Source organism: Ranitomeya imitator, chromosome 8 (genome assembly GCF_032444005.1).
Source record: "Ranitomeya imitator isolate aRanImi1 chromosome 8, aRanImi1.pri, whole genome shotgun sequence".
NCBI lineage: Eukaryota > Metazoa > Chordata > Amphibia > Anura > Dendrobatidae > Ranitomeya > Ranitomeya imitator.
In genome coordinates this window covers 33,651,219-33,668,646 of record NC_091289.1, presented here as the reverse complement: position 1 = coordinate 33,668,646, position 17,428 = coordinate 33,651,219, and the positions used below count along the sequence as shown (strand labels likewise).

Sequence of the window (17,428 nt, the reverse complement as noted above, 5' to 3'; positions counted from 1 at the left end):
CCCCAGGAAGTCTGTACCTGTAACACTAGGTTACTGGGAGGTTTTTTTTCTTCTGGATTTTGGGTCTGAGATTTAGGAGTGACCAAAAGAGCCTGGGTGGGAAAGGTCGGTCTCGTACACCAGTTAAGTTCTTACTGGCCTAATAACAGGCGGTTGGGTTGGCTTAGCAGAAAATGTTGTGTTGGACTGTAGAAAGGCAGGCTGGTGGATGGTCTGCACTGCAGTCTCAGAGGTTATTGTAATACCAAGTTGGTGAGACTATTTTGATTTACTTTACCATACTAAGAGAATAGACTGATTTGTTATTCATTTGGGCTGAAGAATGTCTGTTTTCATTTTTGGAGCTGTAAAGTTTATGAAGGACAATGAAGTCTATTTTGTTTTGTGATTAAAACTATGTGCCTGTTTGTATCTAAGCATCTACCAGAGAGCTGAACCTCTACAATTGATAATTTTTTACTTTCTTAGCTTATGTACCCTGACCTGTTGCTTAAAGTTGCCCCTTCGATACAATAGATTGGCAGACTGTGCTGTTGTTACGATCTGAAAAAACAGACACAGCTGGAACATTGGGCTAAAGTACAGAGTAACTCCATCTGCCTCGTGATAGTAAAAGACTCAGTTATGGTTGCGTCATGAGCGTGTCCAAATTCCTTTTCTTAGGGGTTTAGCCGGAACCTCTGACGGTATCATGAACATGTGGTCCGAACATGATGTAATCAGAGCCTAAGTCTCCATTTTTATGGAGAGATATGGTTATAAAATTGGTCAGACTTGAGATTCTGTTTTAAGTCCCATTTGGGGTGTTATTTTTTCGTTTGAGATTTTTTTTTTAATGATAAGTGTTCTGAAAAAATACTCAGATATCACATGGGTAGAATCCAATGACAAAAAGATCTAACTTTCTAAGAATGTTATAGGGGAATTCACTAGGAATCAGCTGTTCACTTGAAATTTGAATTCGCCATCTTTGCAAGTTTTTCCCCCCAAATTGATTTGCCGCAAAAAAATTTGTGCAAATTGCACAATTAAAAATCCTCTGATTGCCTTGAAAATCTGGACCCGTCGAAGCACTTTGTGTGCGAAACGGCCGTCGTCCACACTCCAACACCGCACCCTCCTGTGTACCTGATGTCCTGACGGATGCATTTCTTTCATTTTCTCCAATAAAATTCACGATTCCCACTGCTATATTGGGGTGAGTGCCGCATATTTTCTCCGTTTTGACTGTAAAATTCCCTTTGGAGTTTAATGAACAGCAACAGCAGTTGGCCAATGTATCACTTTAGTTTTTGGATTTCACAGATTGAGACTCTCACTCCCGTTTTCATTCTGGTGCATCAGCACTGAAGAAGTGCATCACAACTAGATCTATTTCTATCCCTGTGCTATGTGCCCTGAGCTCCTTTCTGGACATAGTGCAAGCATAAAAAGGTGTTCCTTTTTAGCCCCTGTATTTTATACAGCCTGTTATAGCCCCCTAATTGGCTGGGCTAGACCATGTAATGGGATTTCTACATGGCATTATGGGGAATCCCACCTTGCTGCGCCTGACACCATTAGCAATTCTCACCATGTAGTCACCTACTAAAGCTTACATATTAGTCAACAACAACATAGTATCCCAACCTGCTATGATCAATAATGAAAAGGTTGCCCTCTATCTCTGCTTCTTTTCAGAATACTTATGCAAAACCTTCTACAATCACTAAGTAAGACAAAATAAATTCATATAGGGCATCCAATGCAGGTCCAATAGAAATAAGCTTGCCGCTAATGCTGATGGCCTGTTACTCCACATTTCTAACTCGGAGACATTTCATGATTATGGAGAGATCTCTCACTTCAACATCAATGAAACCAAATCTCAGACTCTTAACATTACTCCAACACGCTGACAGCGGTAGTACTTGGTTCTTTCAGTTTGAATCTCGTCAACTATACAAACTCAACTAAAAAGCCCTCCTCCCAAACATACCAGCCACTCTGAGCTCTTGGACTCCTATTCTGGCTAGGAAAGAAGAACATCTTCAACTCAATAATTAATCCCAAGATAACTTACCTTCTTCAATTCCTACCAATTTACCATCCCAGTACATTTTCCCACCAGGTTATGATGGTTTGTAGCGACTACATCTGGACAAACTGTAAGCCCCTGATTTCACATAAGATACCGCATCTCCACCTAATAAATGCTGTATAGATTTACCATCCCCAATTAAATGCTACAAAGCAGTCCATATTAGCAAATTCATAGATTGAGTTGGACATCCCTTCCTCAAGGCATGGCTAGATATATAAGAACCTTTAACTCGGGTATCTCTTAGCCTTATCTCCCACACCACTCTTTTCCTTCAACATGGCCTTTTTCCGTATCCAATGCTAAGGCTATGGATTTATAATCATGCATGAGGTTAGGCCAAGAAATGAGGACTCTCTTTCATACATCTCACACACTGAGAAACCTGCTCTAAGTAATTGTAAGGGCGTGTTCTTTCTCCTGCAAGTTGCTGCCTGCTTTTGATTGGTCAGCATCTAGGGTGTGTTCTTTCTCCTGCAAGTTGCTGCCTACTTTTGATTGGTCAGCATCAACGGCGTGTTCTTTCTCCTGCAAGTTGCTGCCTGCTTTTGATTGGTCAGCATCATACGCGATAGACGCTACCAGCACAGTTTTGATGAAAATTTATATATTTCTCCCCACAATACTATATAACTAAATAATAAATGAATATATGCATATTATCCATTGTATCATGCTACAGCGCAGATGCCGCCAGCACCTGTGTGATGAATGTTAAATTTTTTTTTGCCCACACAATATTCTATGCAGTATGTAAAATAGGGGGCAGGTCAGTGAGGGGTCAGTGATCTGTCATAAGCCATATAGATGAATATGTAATCAGAGCACCACATAGAGCCCCGCCCACAGTCATGCCCACAGCCCCGCCCTAAAGCACAAGAATCTCATTAACTGAAAATTGCAAATGTGGATTAAACAACAACCACAAGACAGATTTAATCAACCAAGGTATCATTTTAATCAGTATAATGGCACCAACCTGACATTTTCTGTAGGTTACTCAACACAATCCTGCTGACAAGTTTGCTTTAACCGTACTTTCTCACCACTAGAAGAAAGCATTGCCAGCTAGCTCTCAATGCTTACGTTTACAAGAAAATCCATACAATATACTCCCCAGGTGGTATCTGACCCCAGCTAAGCTAAAACAAATGTGCTCTCAGTGATATGTAGTGAAGATGCAACTGAGCCAAGGGAACATTCTGACATATTTGGTAGTAATGAGACTTTTGCAAACAGGTTTTTAAAGTAATGAACTCTATTTGTGGCTTTACACTCCCCAGTCATCCCAAAACAGATCTCTTCCTACTTTTTCATCCAAACATTCTGGTGCTGAGCTAGCCTCAGCTTGGTCAAACAAAACAGCTGTTGTACATATAGCAACCACTGATACTTGCAGTTCTCTGCACACAGCCTGGGCAGACTCTTTTCGGAGAGGCATTATGTCCTGTATCTCTCTTCAGCTCTTAGACACATCCAGCCTGGTCAGCTTCCCTGAGCTGACCAACTAAGGAGAACAGCTAGTGTGGTTATATGCAGGGCCAGCCAGGTGTTCTAATCAAAACTTGTAGAGCTTGGATTTAACCCTAGCCTACCTGGCTTTGCTACATACCTCCTCAGCCCAAAGACGGGAGATGGACACCATCTGTCAACTGACAGAGCCTATAGGGCTGTAAATTGGTCCGAATGTGAGGCTCATGCTTAATGGCATGAAGATGACTCTGAAGGATGATGTTGAGGCTGCCCTGACTATGTTTAAGAGGGTTCAAGACAAAAAACGTCCTCAAATAATTATTAGGCCTATATTAGAAAGGCAATACTTCAATAAGAATAAACTCAAAGAACCTTATTCTTTATGCACCATAGTCAATTGGTTTAGGTGCAAAAGAAAAATCTGAAGTGACAACAAAATTTATTTTAAAACTGTATTAGTTTTTATTTAATTAAATACGATAAAATTAAAACATGTTCAGGAACGGAACTTAGCTGGAATAATGGAGGTATCCAAAAAGGAGGGTTTACAGTGGCACAAATTTGACAAATTATTTAGGTACAGCAATAACAGCACAAGAACAAACTATATTCAAATATAATAAAGTGCATTGTGCAAAAAAGAATATAAATATGATATATATTAAATAGTTATAAAGTGCTTTTCACAAAAAGACCTAATCAATATTTAGACTTGCCACCAGAGGGTAGTATTGTGTATAAAAGAACTTTTTAATCTATGTCATTAAATATATGAGTATCATTAATATATGTCCTTGTTTTAAGCTCTGTTCAGCACAAGCAATCAGGCTACCAATATTTCAAAGCTAAATCGTCACCCTAAGGGTGTACAAAAAACGGTATCTTCAATAACCTAGATCCTGCTGTGAGGGCTAAAAAGGACACAGTCACTAAGGAAACATTAAATGCATATGATGACAAGTGCAGATGATGGCACTAAATCCATTATTACCTGAATGTTTCAGTGCTCGCTTGGTGTGCCGCTGTTATAGCCTTATACCTCCCGCCCCGACGCGCGCGTTTCGCCGCCCTGCTTCTTCTACTGTCCCCAAAGCAATGGGCAGAGGTCTTAGCCCCAGAACCGCAGAAAGCGTACTATGTCCTTGCTCCTACAAAAATACTTGGTGACTGTGAAAGGTGTCCAAGTGATGGGACTTTGGGACTCAGGGAGTTTGATGACAAGGGCCACATTTCTGTATCTGTTAGTCCATGGGAAAAGAGAAGGAGTTAAGGTGTATCCATGGAGATGCCAAGGCCCAGTTCGACATACGTATGGACTATGGTTCTGTTTTCTACCAATCAGGAGTGGTCAAGGACTTGTTACATGCTATTGTTATCTGTTAAGACTTTCCTTTGTTCTGGGACTTATAAGCTTAATCTGTATCACCCAGTAGTCCAGAAATTGGCTACGATATCAAAGTCACTTGATTTAAAAAGTGAATTTCTACTGTACGGGCTAGAAAGGAGGATGAGAAAGAATCCCCTGAAGCTTAACAGTTAGGGTAAGGTTCCACGTTCCGGATTACCGGCGCTTTGGATGGAGCGGAAAACTCGCTCCGCCCAAAGCGTTTCCCCCTTCTATACACACGGTGATTCTGGATGTCTTCATTGCACACATCCGGAATCTCCGCACCCCATTCATAGGGCCCTGTGATTTACCTCGAGGTAAACGGACATGCTGCGTTCTAAAAAGACGCTCCGCATGTCCGGAAATGCAGGGTTGCCGGGTGCGTGTTCGCATGCATAGTGGAGACGGGATTTCATAAAATCCCCTCAACTATGCTGTAACATCTAGACGCTGCGGTTGTACGCAGCGTTCAATCCGCAGCTAATCCGGATGTAATCCAGACAGTGGACACATACCCTAAAAGGTACTCTTGAAAATGTAAATAGGGTTCCCCAGGAGATGAGAGCTGATGATCAGTTTCTGCAAGAGACCAGGCATAAAGACCTATCGTATCATGAGACCAAGGTGAAAGGACCGGTAAATAGCAGCTCCTCAAAGCCCTAGAGGAAAAATCCAGGGGGTTAAATCGGTCAGCTCCGAGGAGACAATTTAAACCTGAGGATTGAGTACTTGTGTTAGTGCTCACAGCGGAGAGCAATTTCCTTACACAGTGGCAGAGGCCATACAGGGCGGTGGAAAAGGTGAAAGAGGTCAATAGCAAAGTACACTGACCAGGGAAAAGGAAGGCCTTTCCCATATATTATGGCAACTTACAAAAACCGGTCAAAAGCCAATGGTCACAGAAGTCAATATGGCAGTTATCAAGGTGGCAGAATTTTTGCTGCTTTCTCAAAATCGTCACACCCAAAATAGAGGCAGTTTTTTGGAGTTACGAAGTGATCCTCTGTAAGGCATCTCTTACCGTTCGCCTCACCTGAATCCCTTCACTCTGGCTGGCGAATGATGCATTCTCCATAGCTCAGACAGTTTCTGCCAATAGAGCCATCTGTTGCTGCTGCTGAACCTGCTGTAACTGCTGCTGATGCTGCACAAGCTGCTTCTCTAACTCCTGTTGCTACTCTTGATACTTCAGGATCAGGAGTTTGTTGGTTTCCTGTTGAGGCCCTGAGCTGCAGTCCCAGGTTGTATATAATTTCCCTTTCTCTATACATGTTTATATTGCTGTACTGCTTTCTAATCGGTGTATCACCACAGTAAATCATTGATTTTATGGTGATCTGCTGGATTGCTCTTCTGCACTATGACATGCACTTTTATACAGCACTGTTATTTTTGGACTTGAACCATTAGGATATATTTCTAACTACTTGTTGTCCGGTAAGACAGTTAATACTGCCCCACATTGGTTTATGTGCACTTTAGCTATGTCATGCATCTTTATATCGCTCTGATGCTTTATTCTCCTTTTGTTGCACTGTGTGCACTTTAACCACTTGGCATTCTACACCTTTAAATAAAAGGCTCAGGGCTTATCTATATATGTAACTTATCTCTGTGGTGATTGTACCATTCTTATCTTATACTATTGTTGTTTCCTTCCTTTGAATATGTGCTAGCACTGTTGTTTTTGTTTTGAACCAATAGGATATCCTACTACTTACTTGCTTGCTTTTGGAGACATTGTATACTGCCCACTTTATACTACTTTATGTTAGGAGTCGAGTTCCCGCCGCTGCATAGGGGGAATCTCGAACCTTGTCTGCTGTTGTCTCACATTCTGCATCAGCCGCAGTGGAGCCTGCTCAGCGGAGACGTCGGTCCCAGCGTCTCGCTCAGTTTGGTTCTGTGCAAAGGGTTACTGCTGCCTTTCCAGGCTCTGTCCATTGTAGCCAGTACTGATCAGCGGCAAGCAGACATCTCTGGGACTAATATAGTGATATAGAAAATGCAAAGCACAGCCGAGGGGGGAGGTGCACAGTCGATAGGTGCCCAAACCTTGATATATAGAAAACAAGTGACTAGCACACTCCTAGGGATTGTGATGCAAAATGGAGGGGTTTATTTACATACAAAGTCACAAACGTTTCGGTCAACTCTAGACCTTCATCAGTGTGCTAAGTACACCTGTATGTAAGGTAGAGCCCCAAATGGAATGTAAATAAATGGCATCAAAAATTATAACTGGTAAACTCGAACCAGGACAAACAAATTGGAGATGTCTAATGGAAAGGGTTAAGCCAAGGGGAGGGGAGAAAACCCTTATAGCTAAAGAGCTATGACGCAAATCAGCGCACAGGAGAGACCAAACTCCGCGGTGTCCACCGCCAGGTCCTGGCCCCTTGGCTTAACCCTTTCCATTAGACATCTCCAATTTGTTTGTCCTGGTTCGAGTTTACCAGTTATAATTTTTGATGCCATTTATTTACATTCCATTTGGGGCTCTACCTTACATACAGGTGTACTTAGCACACTGATGAAGGTCTAGAGTTGACCGAAACGTTTGTGACTTTGTATGTAAATAAACCCCTCCATTTTGCATCACAATCCCTAGGAGTGTGCTAGTCACTTGTTTTCTATATCTCTGGGACTAAATCCTGCTTTTCCCCTTCTGAGCATGCCCAAAGGAAGACCTCTCAGTGGAGGTCTGGGGTCACATGCTCAGGTACTGCAGTAGCTCCTATTGGACCTCCAGGAAGGTCCTGAAGTTTTTCAGTTACTGTAGCAGTTCTCATTGGTCCTCTAGGAAGGTCCTAAACTTGCTGCAGCTATAAAAGGTTCGCATGGCCGCACGGCCGTGCGCTAGTATACACTTGTTTATGTGTGTGTGTTGTGAGTGAAAGTCGCTCTTTAATCATCCCCTCCCTTGTGTTTGAATGCTTGCGTAAGGAGGATGATTGTAATCTAGTGCCCGACTTTAACAACATAGTACACAAACAGCGTCTATTGCTGTGACCGTCAGTGCGGTGCCGTGCGCTATCACCATGCTTTCCAAACCCATGTCTGGGTGGTTAGTGGCGTCCGTCAGTGCGGCACCGCATGCACTCTCGTGCTACTTTATTATTACTTCTGTTACGTGCGGTACTGCGGCCCTGTGACGCAACAGGGTTTGCTTCTTTCACACAGGGTGAAGCTAACCCGTGTGTGTATTCTCATTGTACCGCCATATAGTCCATCATTGCTTAGCAGCAGGTTCCATCCCTGCACGGTGGACCCTGGGCTGCGAACGCACCTTATTCCTTTCCTCTAATTATTGTGTGTTCCGCTAGCCCTAACACTTTATATATTTATTTTTCTGCGACTTTATCCTTTTTACTATGTTGTAAAATCTTAATAATTTTTCATTATGGCAATTGCTTTGGAAAGGGTCGCATTGTACACCCTGTGAGTGGAGCATTCTCTATACCGATTCCCCTTTTAACATGTGATTTGTATATACAGTTAGGGCCAGAAATATTTGGACAGTGACATAATTTTCGCGATTTGGGCTCTGCATGCCACCACATTGGATTTGAAATGAAACCTCTACAACAGAATTCAAGTGCAGATTGTAACGTTTAATTTGAAGGGTTGAACAAAAATATCTGATAGAAAATGTAGGAATTGTACACATTTCTTTACAAACACTCCACATTTTAGGAGGTCAAAAGTAATTGGACAAATAAACATAACCCAAACAAAATATTTTTATTTTCAATATTTTGTTGCAAATCCTTTGGAGGCAATCACTGCCTTAAGTCTGGAACCCATGGACATCACCAAACGCTGGGTTTCCTCCTTCTTAATGCTTTGCCAGGCCTTTACAGCCGCAGCCTTCAGGTCTTGCTTGTTTGTGGGTCTTTCCATCTTAAGTCTGGATTTGAGCAAGTGAAATGCATGCTCAATTGGGTTTAGATCTGGAGATTGACTTGGCCATTGCAGAATGTTCCACTTTTTGGCACTCATGAACTCCTGGGTAGCTTTGGCTGTATGCTTGGGGTCATTGTCCATCTGTACTATGAAGCGCCGTCCAATCAACTTTGCAGCATTTGGCTGAATCTGGGCTGAAAGTATATCCCGGTACACTTCAGAATTCATCCGGCTACTCTTGTCTGCTCTTATGTCATCAATAAACACAAGTGACCCAGTGCCATTGAAAGCCATGCATGCCCATGCCATCACGTTGCCTCCACCATGTTTTACAGAGGATGTGGTGTGCCTTGGATCATGTGCCGTTCCCTTTCTTCTCCAAACTTTTTTCTTCCCATCATTCTGGTACAGGTTGATCTTTGTCTCATCTGTCCATAGAATACTTTTCCAGAACTGAGCTGGCTTCTTGAGGTGTTTTTCTGCAAATTTAACTCTGGCCTGTCTATTTTTGATATTGATGAATGGTTTGCATCTAGATGTGAACCCTTTGTATTTACTGTCATGGAGTCTTCTCTTTACTGTTGACTTAGAGACAGATACACCTACTTCACTGAGAGTGTTCTGGACTTCAGTTGATGTTGTGAACGGGTTCTTCTTCACCAAATTAAGTATGCGGCGATCATCCACCACTGTTGTCATCCGTGGACGCCCAGGCCTTTTTGAGTTCCCAAGCTCACCAGTCAATTCCTTTTTTCTCAGAATGTACCCAACTGTTGATTTTGCTACTCCAAGCATGTCTGCTATCTCTCTGATGGATTTTTTCTTTTTTTTCAGCCTCAGGATGTTATGCTTCACCTCAATTGAGAGTTCCTTTGACCGCATGTTGTCTGCTCACAGCAACAGCTTCCAAATGCAAAACCACACACCTGGAATCCACCCCTGACCTTTTAACTACTTCATTGATTACAGGTTAACGAGGGAGACGCCTTCAGAGTTAATTGCAGCCCTTAGAGTCCATTGTCCAATTACTTTTGGTCCCTTGAAAAAGAGGACGCTATGCATTACAGAGCTATGATTCCTAAACCCTTTCTCCGATTTGGATGTGGAAACTATCATATTGCAGCTGGGAGTGTGCACTTTCAGCCCATATTATATATATAATTGTATTTCTGAACATGTTTTTGTAAACAGCTAAAATAACAAAACTTGTGTCACTGTCCAAATATTTCTGGCCCTAACTGTATATATATAAATTTTGTTCAATTTGAAGTGGCATCATCTTCCGTTTTGTGTAGGATTATGAATGTTGCTAGTGGGATAACCCCTTTAAATTTAGTTTCTTTTAAAGGCTATAAATGGGTTCTTTGATGCTGGGAGCATCCAAAAATCTTATATTTTTTCTATTATTCATATTATTAATTTACAAATATCTGCCATTGATATTTGCCCTTTCCTAGAATTGGTGAAAATTGATTCAAAGAACCTGGTCCATCACCATGTCAATAAATTCGGGTAGATGGACAAGAGCCTTGGGAACCGTTAGGGTTGGAAAGGTAACCGCGGCTTTATTAGTTGGACAATCACATTGCATCACATGTGCATAAAAACCCACCAATGGTATTGTGCCAGGCTGGTTAATTAGAGGAAGTCAGGCAAGAGGCAATTCTCAGGTTTCTAGTCCAAAGGACACAGATTATCGAAATTTCTGATGGATCGGGTGCTGAAAATTGATTTGCACCAACTCTTCCACCTAATGTTTTAATTTTGCTGCTTATTATCAGGCTTACAAAAACTTAGATTAAAGATTCATCCAAGGACCATAGGAAGAGCTGAGAATAGTTTGGTATCGCCCCGAGCCAGTTTTTCCAGCACTACTCTTTGTGATTGAATGGTCACTCCCATGTGTGTACTTAGAAAGAGACCTGTCAATCACTTGCTTGGAAAACTAGCTAGTTTTGGGCAGTATGAATGGAGTGACATGTTCCTTAAGGCGTCTGGCCTTTATATAATACAGAACACGCAGTTGGCTTCACTCAATAGGATATTGTATTTTATGGTCCGGAATTATTAATTTTGGAACAACCATAACACAGTGTAAAAAGTAGACCAATAAATGTATGCATTCAAAAACAAATGAATTCCATAACCTTCCCCTGTGTGAAGCATCCTGACTAAGGCCTTTGTGTTCATTGTATCTCATCATTAATATAATTTATTCATTGTAATGGGAATATATGCAATTCATTGACTACTTTTGGCCGGTCTGTCAGTATTGGAACACGTAGGATTGGTGGACAAGGCAGGGAGATTCTTGGTTGAAATGCTTCAGTGCAAGCTGAGATTAGACAGAGAGGCTGGATTAATTCCCAATAGCTGACAAAAAATGTAGATCTGTTATGAAATGAGAACAGAATAATTTTGGGCATGGTCCACGTGTCCTAGCCAGCAGTAATGAAACTCATTCAGAGGTTCTCCCGTCAACTGGCCGCAATTTAGTGCTACCCATTGACCTGAAATTAAATTGAAAAACAACTCGGAGACATGACGACATTGCTAGGATAATGATTTATATCATCTCTTGGCCTTCGGGGAGAGAAAAGATAAGACACAGGCAACAATTTCTGCCCAATAATTTTTTAAGAGAAATGTTCTTTTCACAACAAATGGAATAGATTTTGTCCTTGGAGTCTAGTAAAATATAACTTTTCTCAGGAAATCTAGAAGGTATTAAGAGGATTAATAATAGGCTACCAACAAAAAGACCTCACAGTGGCTGCTTCTACAACGCTCGTTTACATGTAACTTCATATTGTATGTCATGTTAAAATGGCAAAGCCCATATTATGAATGTTGTGCCATATTTTTACAGTATAGGGAGGAACGAACACTCGGTTGGAGCCCCTTTCGGCATTGCTAACAACTTTGATGACAATAATAGTCCTGGACAGAGGTGAGCGAACCTCTCAAGGTTCAGTTCGGTTCGGATCGGTGAACATCCCGATGATCACTGAATATGTTCGCTGAACGATTCGACCAACATACCCAAACCCCATTGACTTCAATGGGAAGCAAAATCATACGCATAGACAACACCTTCAGGGGGGCAAAAAGCTGCCAAAACAGCTAAAATTAAGGGCAGATACCAGGAGAAGTGGCATAAATTGACCAATCAATTGCAGTATAAATAAATGTTTTTTGAAAAACATTGACATGGTTTCCCCTGTATTTTTGATTATCAGCCAGGCAAAAGTGATAGGTGCAACCCTCAGCTGTCACCATTAGCAAGGCTGGTTATCAAGAATAAATGGGTCCCCATGCTGTTTTTTTATCATTTAAATAAATAATTTTAGAAAAAAGCATGGGGTCCCCCCATTTTTGACAACCAGCCAAGCTAAAACTGACAGCTGAGGTCTGGTATTCTCAGGCAGTTAAGGGGCCATGCATCAACCTAAATAGATCAGCCAATTCTGTTGCTTCACTCAGCTCTTCCCTGTGATGGTGGCAAGTGGAGTTCATTTTTAAGGGGTTGATGTCACCTTTGTATTGTCTGTTGACATCAAGCTCACAGCTTAGTAATGGAGAGGCATCTAAAAGATAGATTATAGATGTCTTTCCATTACTAAGCCATGGGCTTGATGTCACCGGACAATACAAAGGTGACATCAACCCCACAAATATGAACCCCTCTTGCCACCGCCTCAGGGCAAATAGGAAGATGCGCCATCTCTAGGGGGCTGCTGGCTGCTATTTTTAGGCTGAGGGGGCAATATCCATGGCCCCTTACCAGAATGAGAATATAAGCTCCAAGTTGACAGCTTTAGCTTGTCTGGTTGTCAAAAATGGAACTCCTATGACCTTACTGTCACCGCAACCATGAGAAAGTTCTCACGTTCGCGGTACCATCAGAAAGGTCCTGGAAGTTCACATCCAATGAACTCAGTTCAACTCACTGACGTCAGCATAAGCGCTGTTACAACTTTTCCCACGATTACTTTTACCATAGATTAAGTTGTTTACTGGTTGTTGGTGCAATGAGACATCCTGTGATTTGGTAATTGTCGGAAGAAACTTCTAACCAAAAGACATTGTCCAACATTGACAACCACTAGTTACTTATTGTCCTCTATGTACTGTTCCAATCTTGATCCCATTTTGGATATAGAAACAATAATTCATTTCTTTAATAAATTTTACCATTACTTATATTTAATAATATATGAAATTGCTAAATTTCAGAAACCTGTAATAAGTAGAAATATTTTTTTCTGTTGCTAAAAACCAATGGACCCATTTGGACCTTCTATTCTTTAAATTCTTTAAATAAATGCATGTAATTTGGTTGACATGTAGGATTTTTCTTAACAAAGCTAAGTAAATTTTTTTTTGCCGAATTTGGATTCTGCAGCTTCTATGTATCACTGTACATTGCAGAATGCTGTTCAAAGTGAAAGCCGTCAGTGAGCGGCCTCATGGTAGGATTTCTAATCTTTCCTTCACCCATCATTTTATCAGCTGATTTATGAGCAAATCAAAATTGGAACTTGATTTGGTGTGAAGGTGACGCAGAAGGCAATTCGCCTAAACTCATTATTGAGAGAGTTCAGCTCTGAAGTCTGAAGAATTGTGAATGCAGTTCCGTCAGCAATACATTATTTTATCTTAGACTCAGGGCATGTAAGAAAATTTATTTTCAAAGTTATTTAATTTTTTTTACACTTGTTTTAAAACAATGTTCAAAAAGTGGACGGACCATTTAAGAACCTCCAGTATAAAAATGTACTTTAAATTTGACTAATTTTCACGTTTGCCTTTTTCTCATAAAACATCATCGCAATCTTAATTTTCTTGTTCACTGGCTGCACATTAAACTCCAACTTCTTATCAAAAGTCATAAATGAGCCCCGTTTTGAAAAATCAGCATTTCTACAGACTATTTGACTAAATTGTAATGTTTAAATAGAGAAAATTGGTTAGTAATTTGCAAACTCTTAATGGGCAGGGCTTGCAATTATCCAGCATCTGCTTGAACTGGAGTGCTGGTTCCTGGGTCTTGTCTTCAAGAACCGCATAATAAAATCCCAGTCTTCAGTGTTCTCATTTCAATAAACTTTTGATTCTGCAGCCAAGATATCTCCATTTGAGAATATCCAGATTATCGAGAGGATGGTGTTGTTAAATAGATACAATGTTTTCATAATTTGGCTAAGCAGACTATTTGTAATATAAATCACGTACAGTACAAGGAATCAGCCAAAGGCCAATGCATATGGAGATGGGCCCGGACCTCATGTCTTGTCAGAATTCTCACTGTACTACCAGTCATTAAATTGAATTTAACAGCTTGTGTTTCTGCAATGTTGCAAGAACTTAGAAGGTCCTCGGTCTTTTTTGGAACTGAAAATTACAGATGTGCATACAAGTAACTAGATTAGGGATTTAAACTATTGGTTTAGTAAAGCAGCTAGATTCTTCTAAGATTACAATTTAATCTAATTTTGTAGGTCACTTTTTCATTTATTTCTGTTATATAGTATATTCGCTAATGTGTTTCTTAAGCCCCTCATTCCCATTAAAGTTGGCAGTACTGGCCAACTTCAGCAGGATCGGCCAACCATCTCATGTGTATGGAGGCCTCCAGACTCATCTTCGACAGATGATGTCATAGAGAGAAGAATCGGGCAGTTAAAATGAAAAGGTTTTCTCCCCTCTATTTATTGAAGACACATGTATGCTCAGCCCAGCTGGGGTCTAAGGCTACTTTCACACTAGCGTCGTTTGGGATACGTCGCAATGCATCGTTTTGGGGAAAAAACGCATCCTGCAAAGTTGTCTGCAGGATGCGTTTTTTCCCCATAGACTAACATTAGCGACGCATTGTGGCGCATTGCCACACGTCGCAACCATTGTGGCGGACCGTCCGAACAAAAAAATGTTGCTTGCAACGTTTTTTTTTGAGCGTCGTGTCTGCCATTTCCGACTGCGCATGCGCGGCCGGAACTCTGCCCCCACCTCCCCGCAACTCACAATGGGGCAGCGGATGCTCTGGAAAAATGCATCCGCTGCCACCTATTGTGCGGCGCTTCCACAGTATGCGTCGGTACGTCGGCCCGACGCACTGCGACGGGTCGAGTACGACGCTAGTGTGAAAGTAGCCTAAGAGTTAACACCTCTTCTTGTGAAGAGACTTGCCAGTGTAAGGAAACTTATAGGCCATGCAGTGCTCCCCTGGGAAGTACAATATGCAAATTGCATCTTCAGAGAGGCAAAGGGCTTGAACTCTAGTGCCAGCTATTGGAAGTAGCAATCCTAAAATTCAATATCGACCCTTTAATGAGACTTGCCCTATGACTTGGGATAAAATCCAAACCAGAATCTTAATTTGCAGAAACGTGTTTCGGGGTGTTGTCCCTTCTCAGTGCAAAGAATGAGATCTGATTTAGCTGAGCGATCATGTGTATAGGGAAATCGGGAGAAAGTTTGTTTGACAGCTATCTATGTGTATGGGAACTTTTCGACATGAATCATCTGCATTGTGTGAGTTTAAATAATTAGTAATTGCAATCTAACAATGACAATTTTAATAATAAGGACTCCTAATTTTCCATAAACAAACAAGAAATTAACGTTCTACTCCAGTGTATTTATTTATTTCAGCACTGGAGTGGTATCACTAATGTCTATTCGCTATATGTAGCAAATTACTTACGCGTGCCATCTTCTACTGGTGCTGGCACTGCTCGGTGACCTCTCCATCATCTTGTGATTGCACAGCAAGGACTGACCTATACTCACAGTTAACATCACTAGCTCTCAATGTTACTCTATGACAGCCTTATTCTGAGTCTTATAGACTTACATTGAGAAGTGACTTTCATTCCTCCCACTGGAGCAATCCGGCTAGTCACAACTTCGTTCATGTGGACTGGAGTGGCATCGGGAACAGTAGAAGATGGCGAACGGTAAGTATTTTACTACACATAGAGAAGAGACAGTGATACCACTTCAGCGCCTAAATTAAAAAAATATACTGAAGCGTTACTTTAAAAGTATTTTGTATCCTACAATATTGCAGAAGTAAAAGTAGCCCCATTCACTGTAAGTTGATCTAATGGCTTACATCATAACTATAATATATAAAGCTTGTCATATCTTCACACTCAAATGATTGCCACACCATCCTGATGATAAAATTGTACTAAATATATACCTAGATTAACATGGCTGAGCATTTTTATTTCATTTTTATAAAAACAAAATAAAAAATCAGAAGCATTAAAACACTAAAAAAAATTATTTGCAGTTTTGCTTAGACATAAGAAAAACCATTTGCGTCATTACATAGTAATGGCCATGAGTGTTTTATATTTTGAGTCAAACAATGTGGAGATTAATACCACACTAGCTAACTTCAATTATTGTAATAACCATGACATGTGAGGGCTTTAACTAGTTTATGAAAGGCAGGTTGGTTATAACAACTATTACTTAAATCATGCTTGAGCATGGTGGCTCTCAGAAATATTTGCTAAAAAGATTTTTTGTATTTTATAGTGTTAGAACTATTGAAATATAACTAATAGTTTTTTACAACTAAAGTCCACTTGCAAAAAAACAATGATGACATTTTTGCCTACTTCAATGGAGCAAAAAACAAGTTGGAGCATGGTGGTTCTTTTCAAATACTTGTTGAAAAAAATATAACTTTTAATTATTTAAAATGTTCAAAATTATAGCAGAAATATTTTTGCATAGTGGCATACTTTAAACAACAATTTGAAGAAAAATACAATTGTATTTTAAAAAGTTGGGGTAAAATTTGTCCCCATTATGGTACCTTTTTCAAAACCAGTTCATACTATTAATAACTTTAATAACATGAATATAAAGTATTCTTTTCATGTCTATAGTTTACACTAGTTTTACCACTGTAAGCTTGCACTATAGCATAACGTAATGTTATAGTACATGAACTTTTTTTTCTTTGCGTAATAAACCAATACCATTTATAATTACAGTGTATATGTTTTTTTTCTGTAGTTTTAACATTTCATTTACAATTTCAGGTTCGGTGAACAAAAGTACAGTTGTTACAGCTAGTACAGCCATTCAGCTTCTAGATGACCGAAAATCGCCAGTGGTGGCAGGTACATTTTTTGCTACCATTTTAAGCTGCAGTTGCTTTAGTGTTAATATATTGTCACATATTTTGCATGTATTATACCTTTGTAAACATTCATGTTTTATAAGCTACAGAAGTCTAGGATGGGTTCATGAATGCCACACACAGGAGTCTTTTTATCCAATGCTAAAACTTTACCGGAAAACAATTCTCATCTGTATTGGTCTGGTAAACCCAACGTTACTTTTGGCCGCGTACAAGTGATTCATTTAATAATGACGGTGCTTGCAATACAGCGGTTTAGTGCCTTAAACCTGGGAGTGTTTCACCAATGCAATTACAAAGACATCTCAATATTTCATATTACCAAATTACTAGTTAGGAGACCCCTCAAATTACATGGTTCATAAACCACTGAACAATATGTTCTGTAATTTATTTGTACATAAAAAAGTACAGCTGA

The 17,428-nt window shown here is 40.3% G+C and overlaps 1 protein-coding gene across 4 annotated transcripts in view; it reads left to right on the top strand.

Moving 5' to 3' along the window:
• The window catches only part of CACNA2D3 (calcium voltage-gated channel auxiliary subunit alpha2delta 3), a 1,133,445-nt gene that overhangs the window by 841,043 nt on the left and 274,974 nt on the right, over window positions 1–17,428 (top strand). For all 4 annotated transcript variants that reach the window (XM_069736702.1, XM_069736703.1, XM_069736699.1 and 1 more), the window contains one exon: window positions 16,910–16,990. In XM_069736702.1, the coding sequence (XP_069592803.1) occupies window positions 16,910–16,990 (81 nt within the window). The remainder of the gene's footprint in view (window positions 1–16,909; window positions 16,991–17,428) is intronic.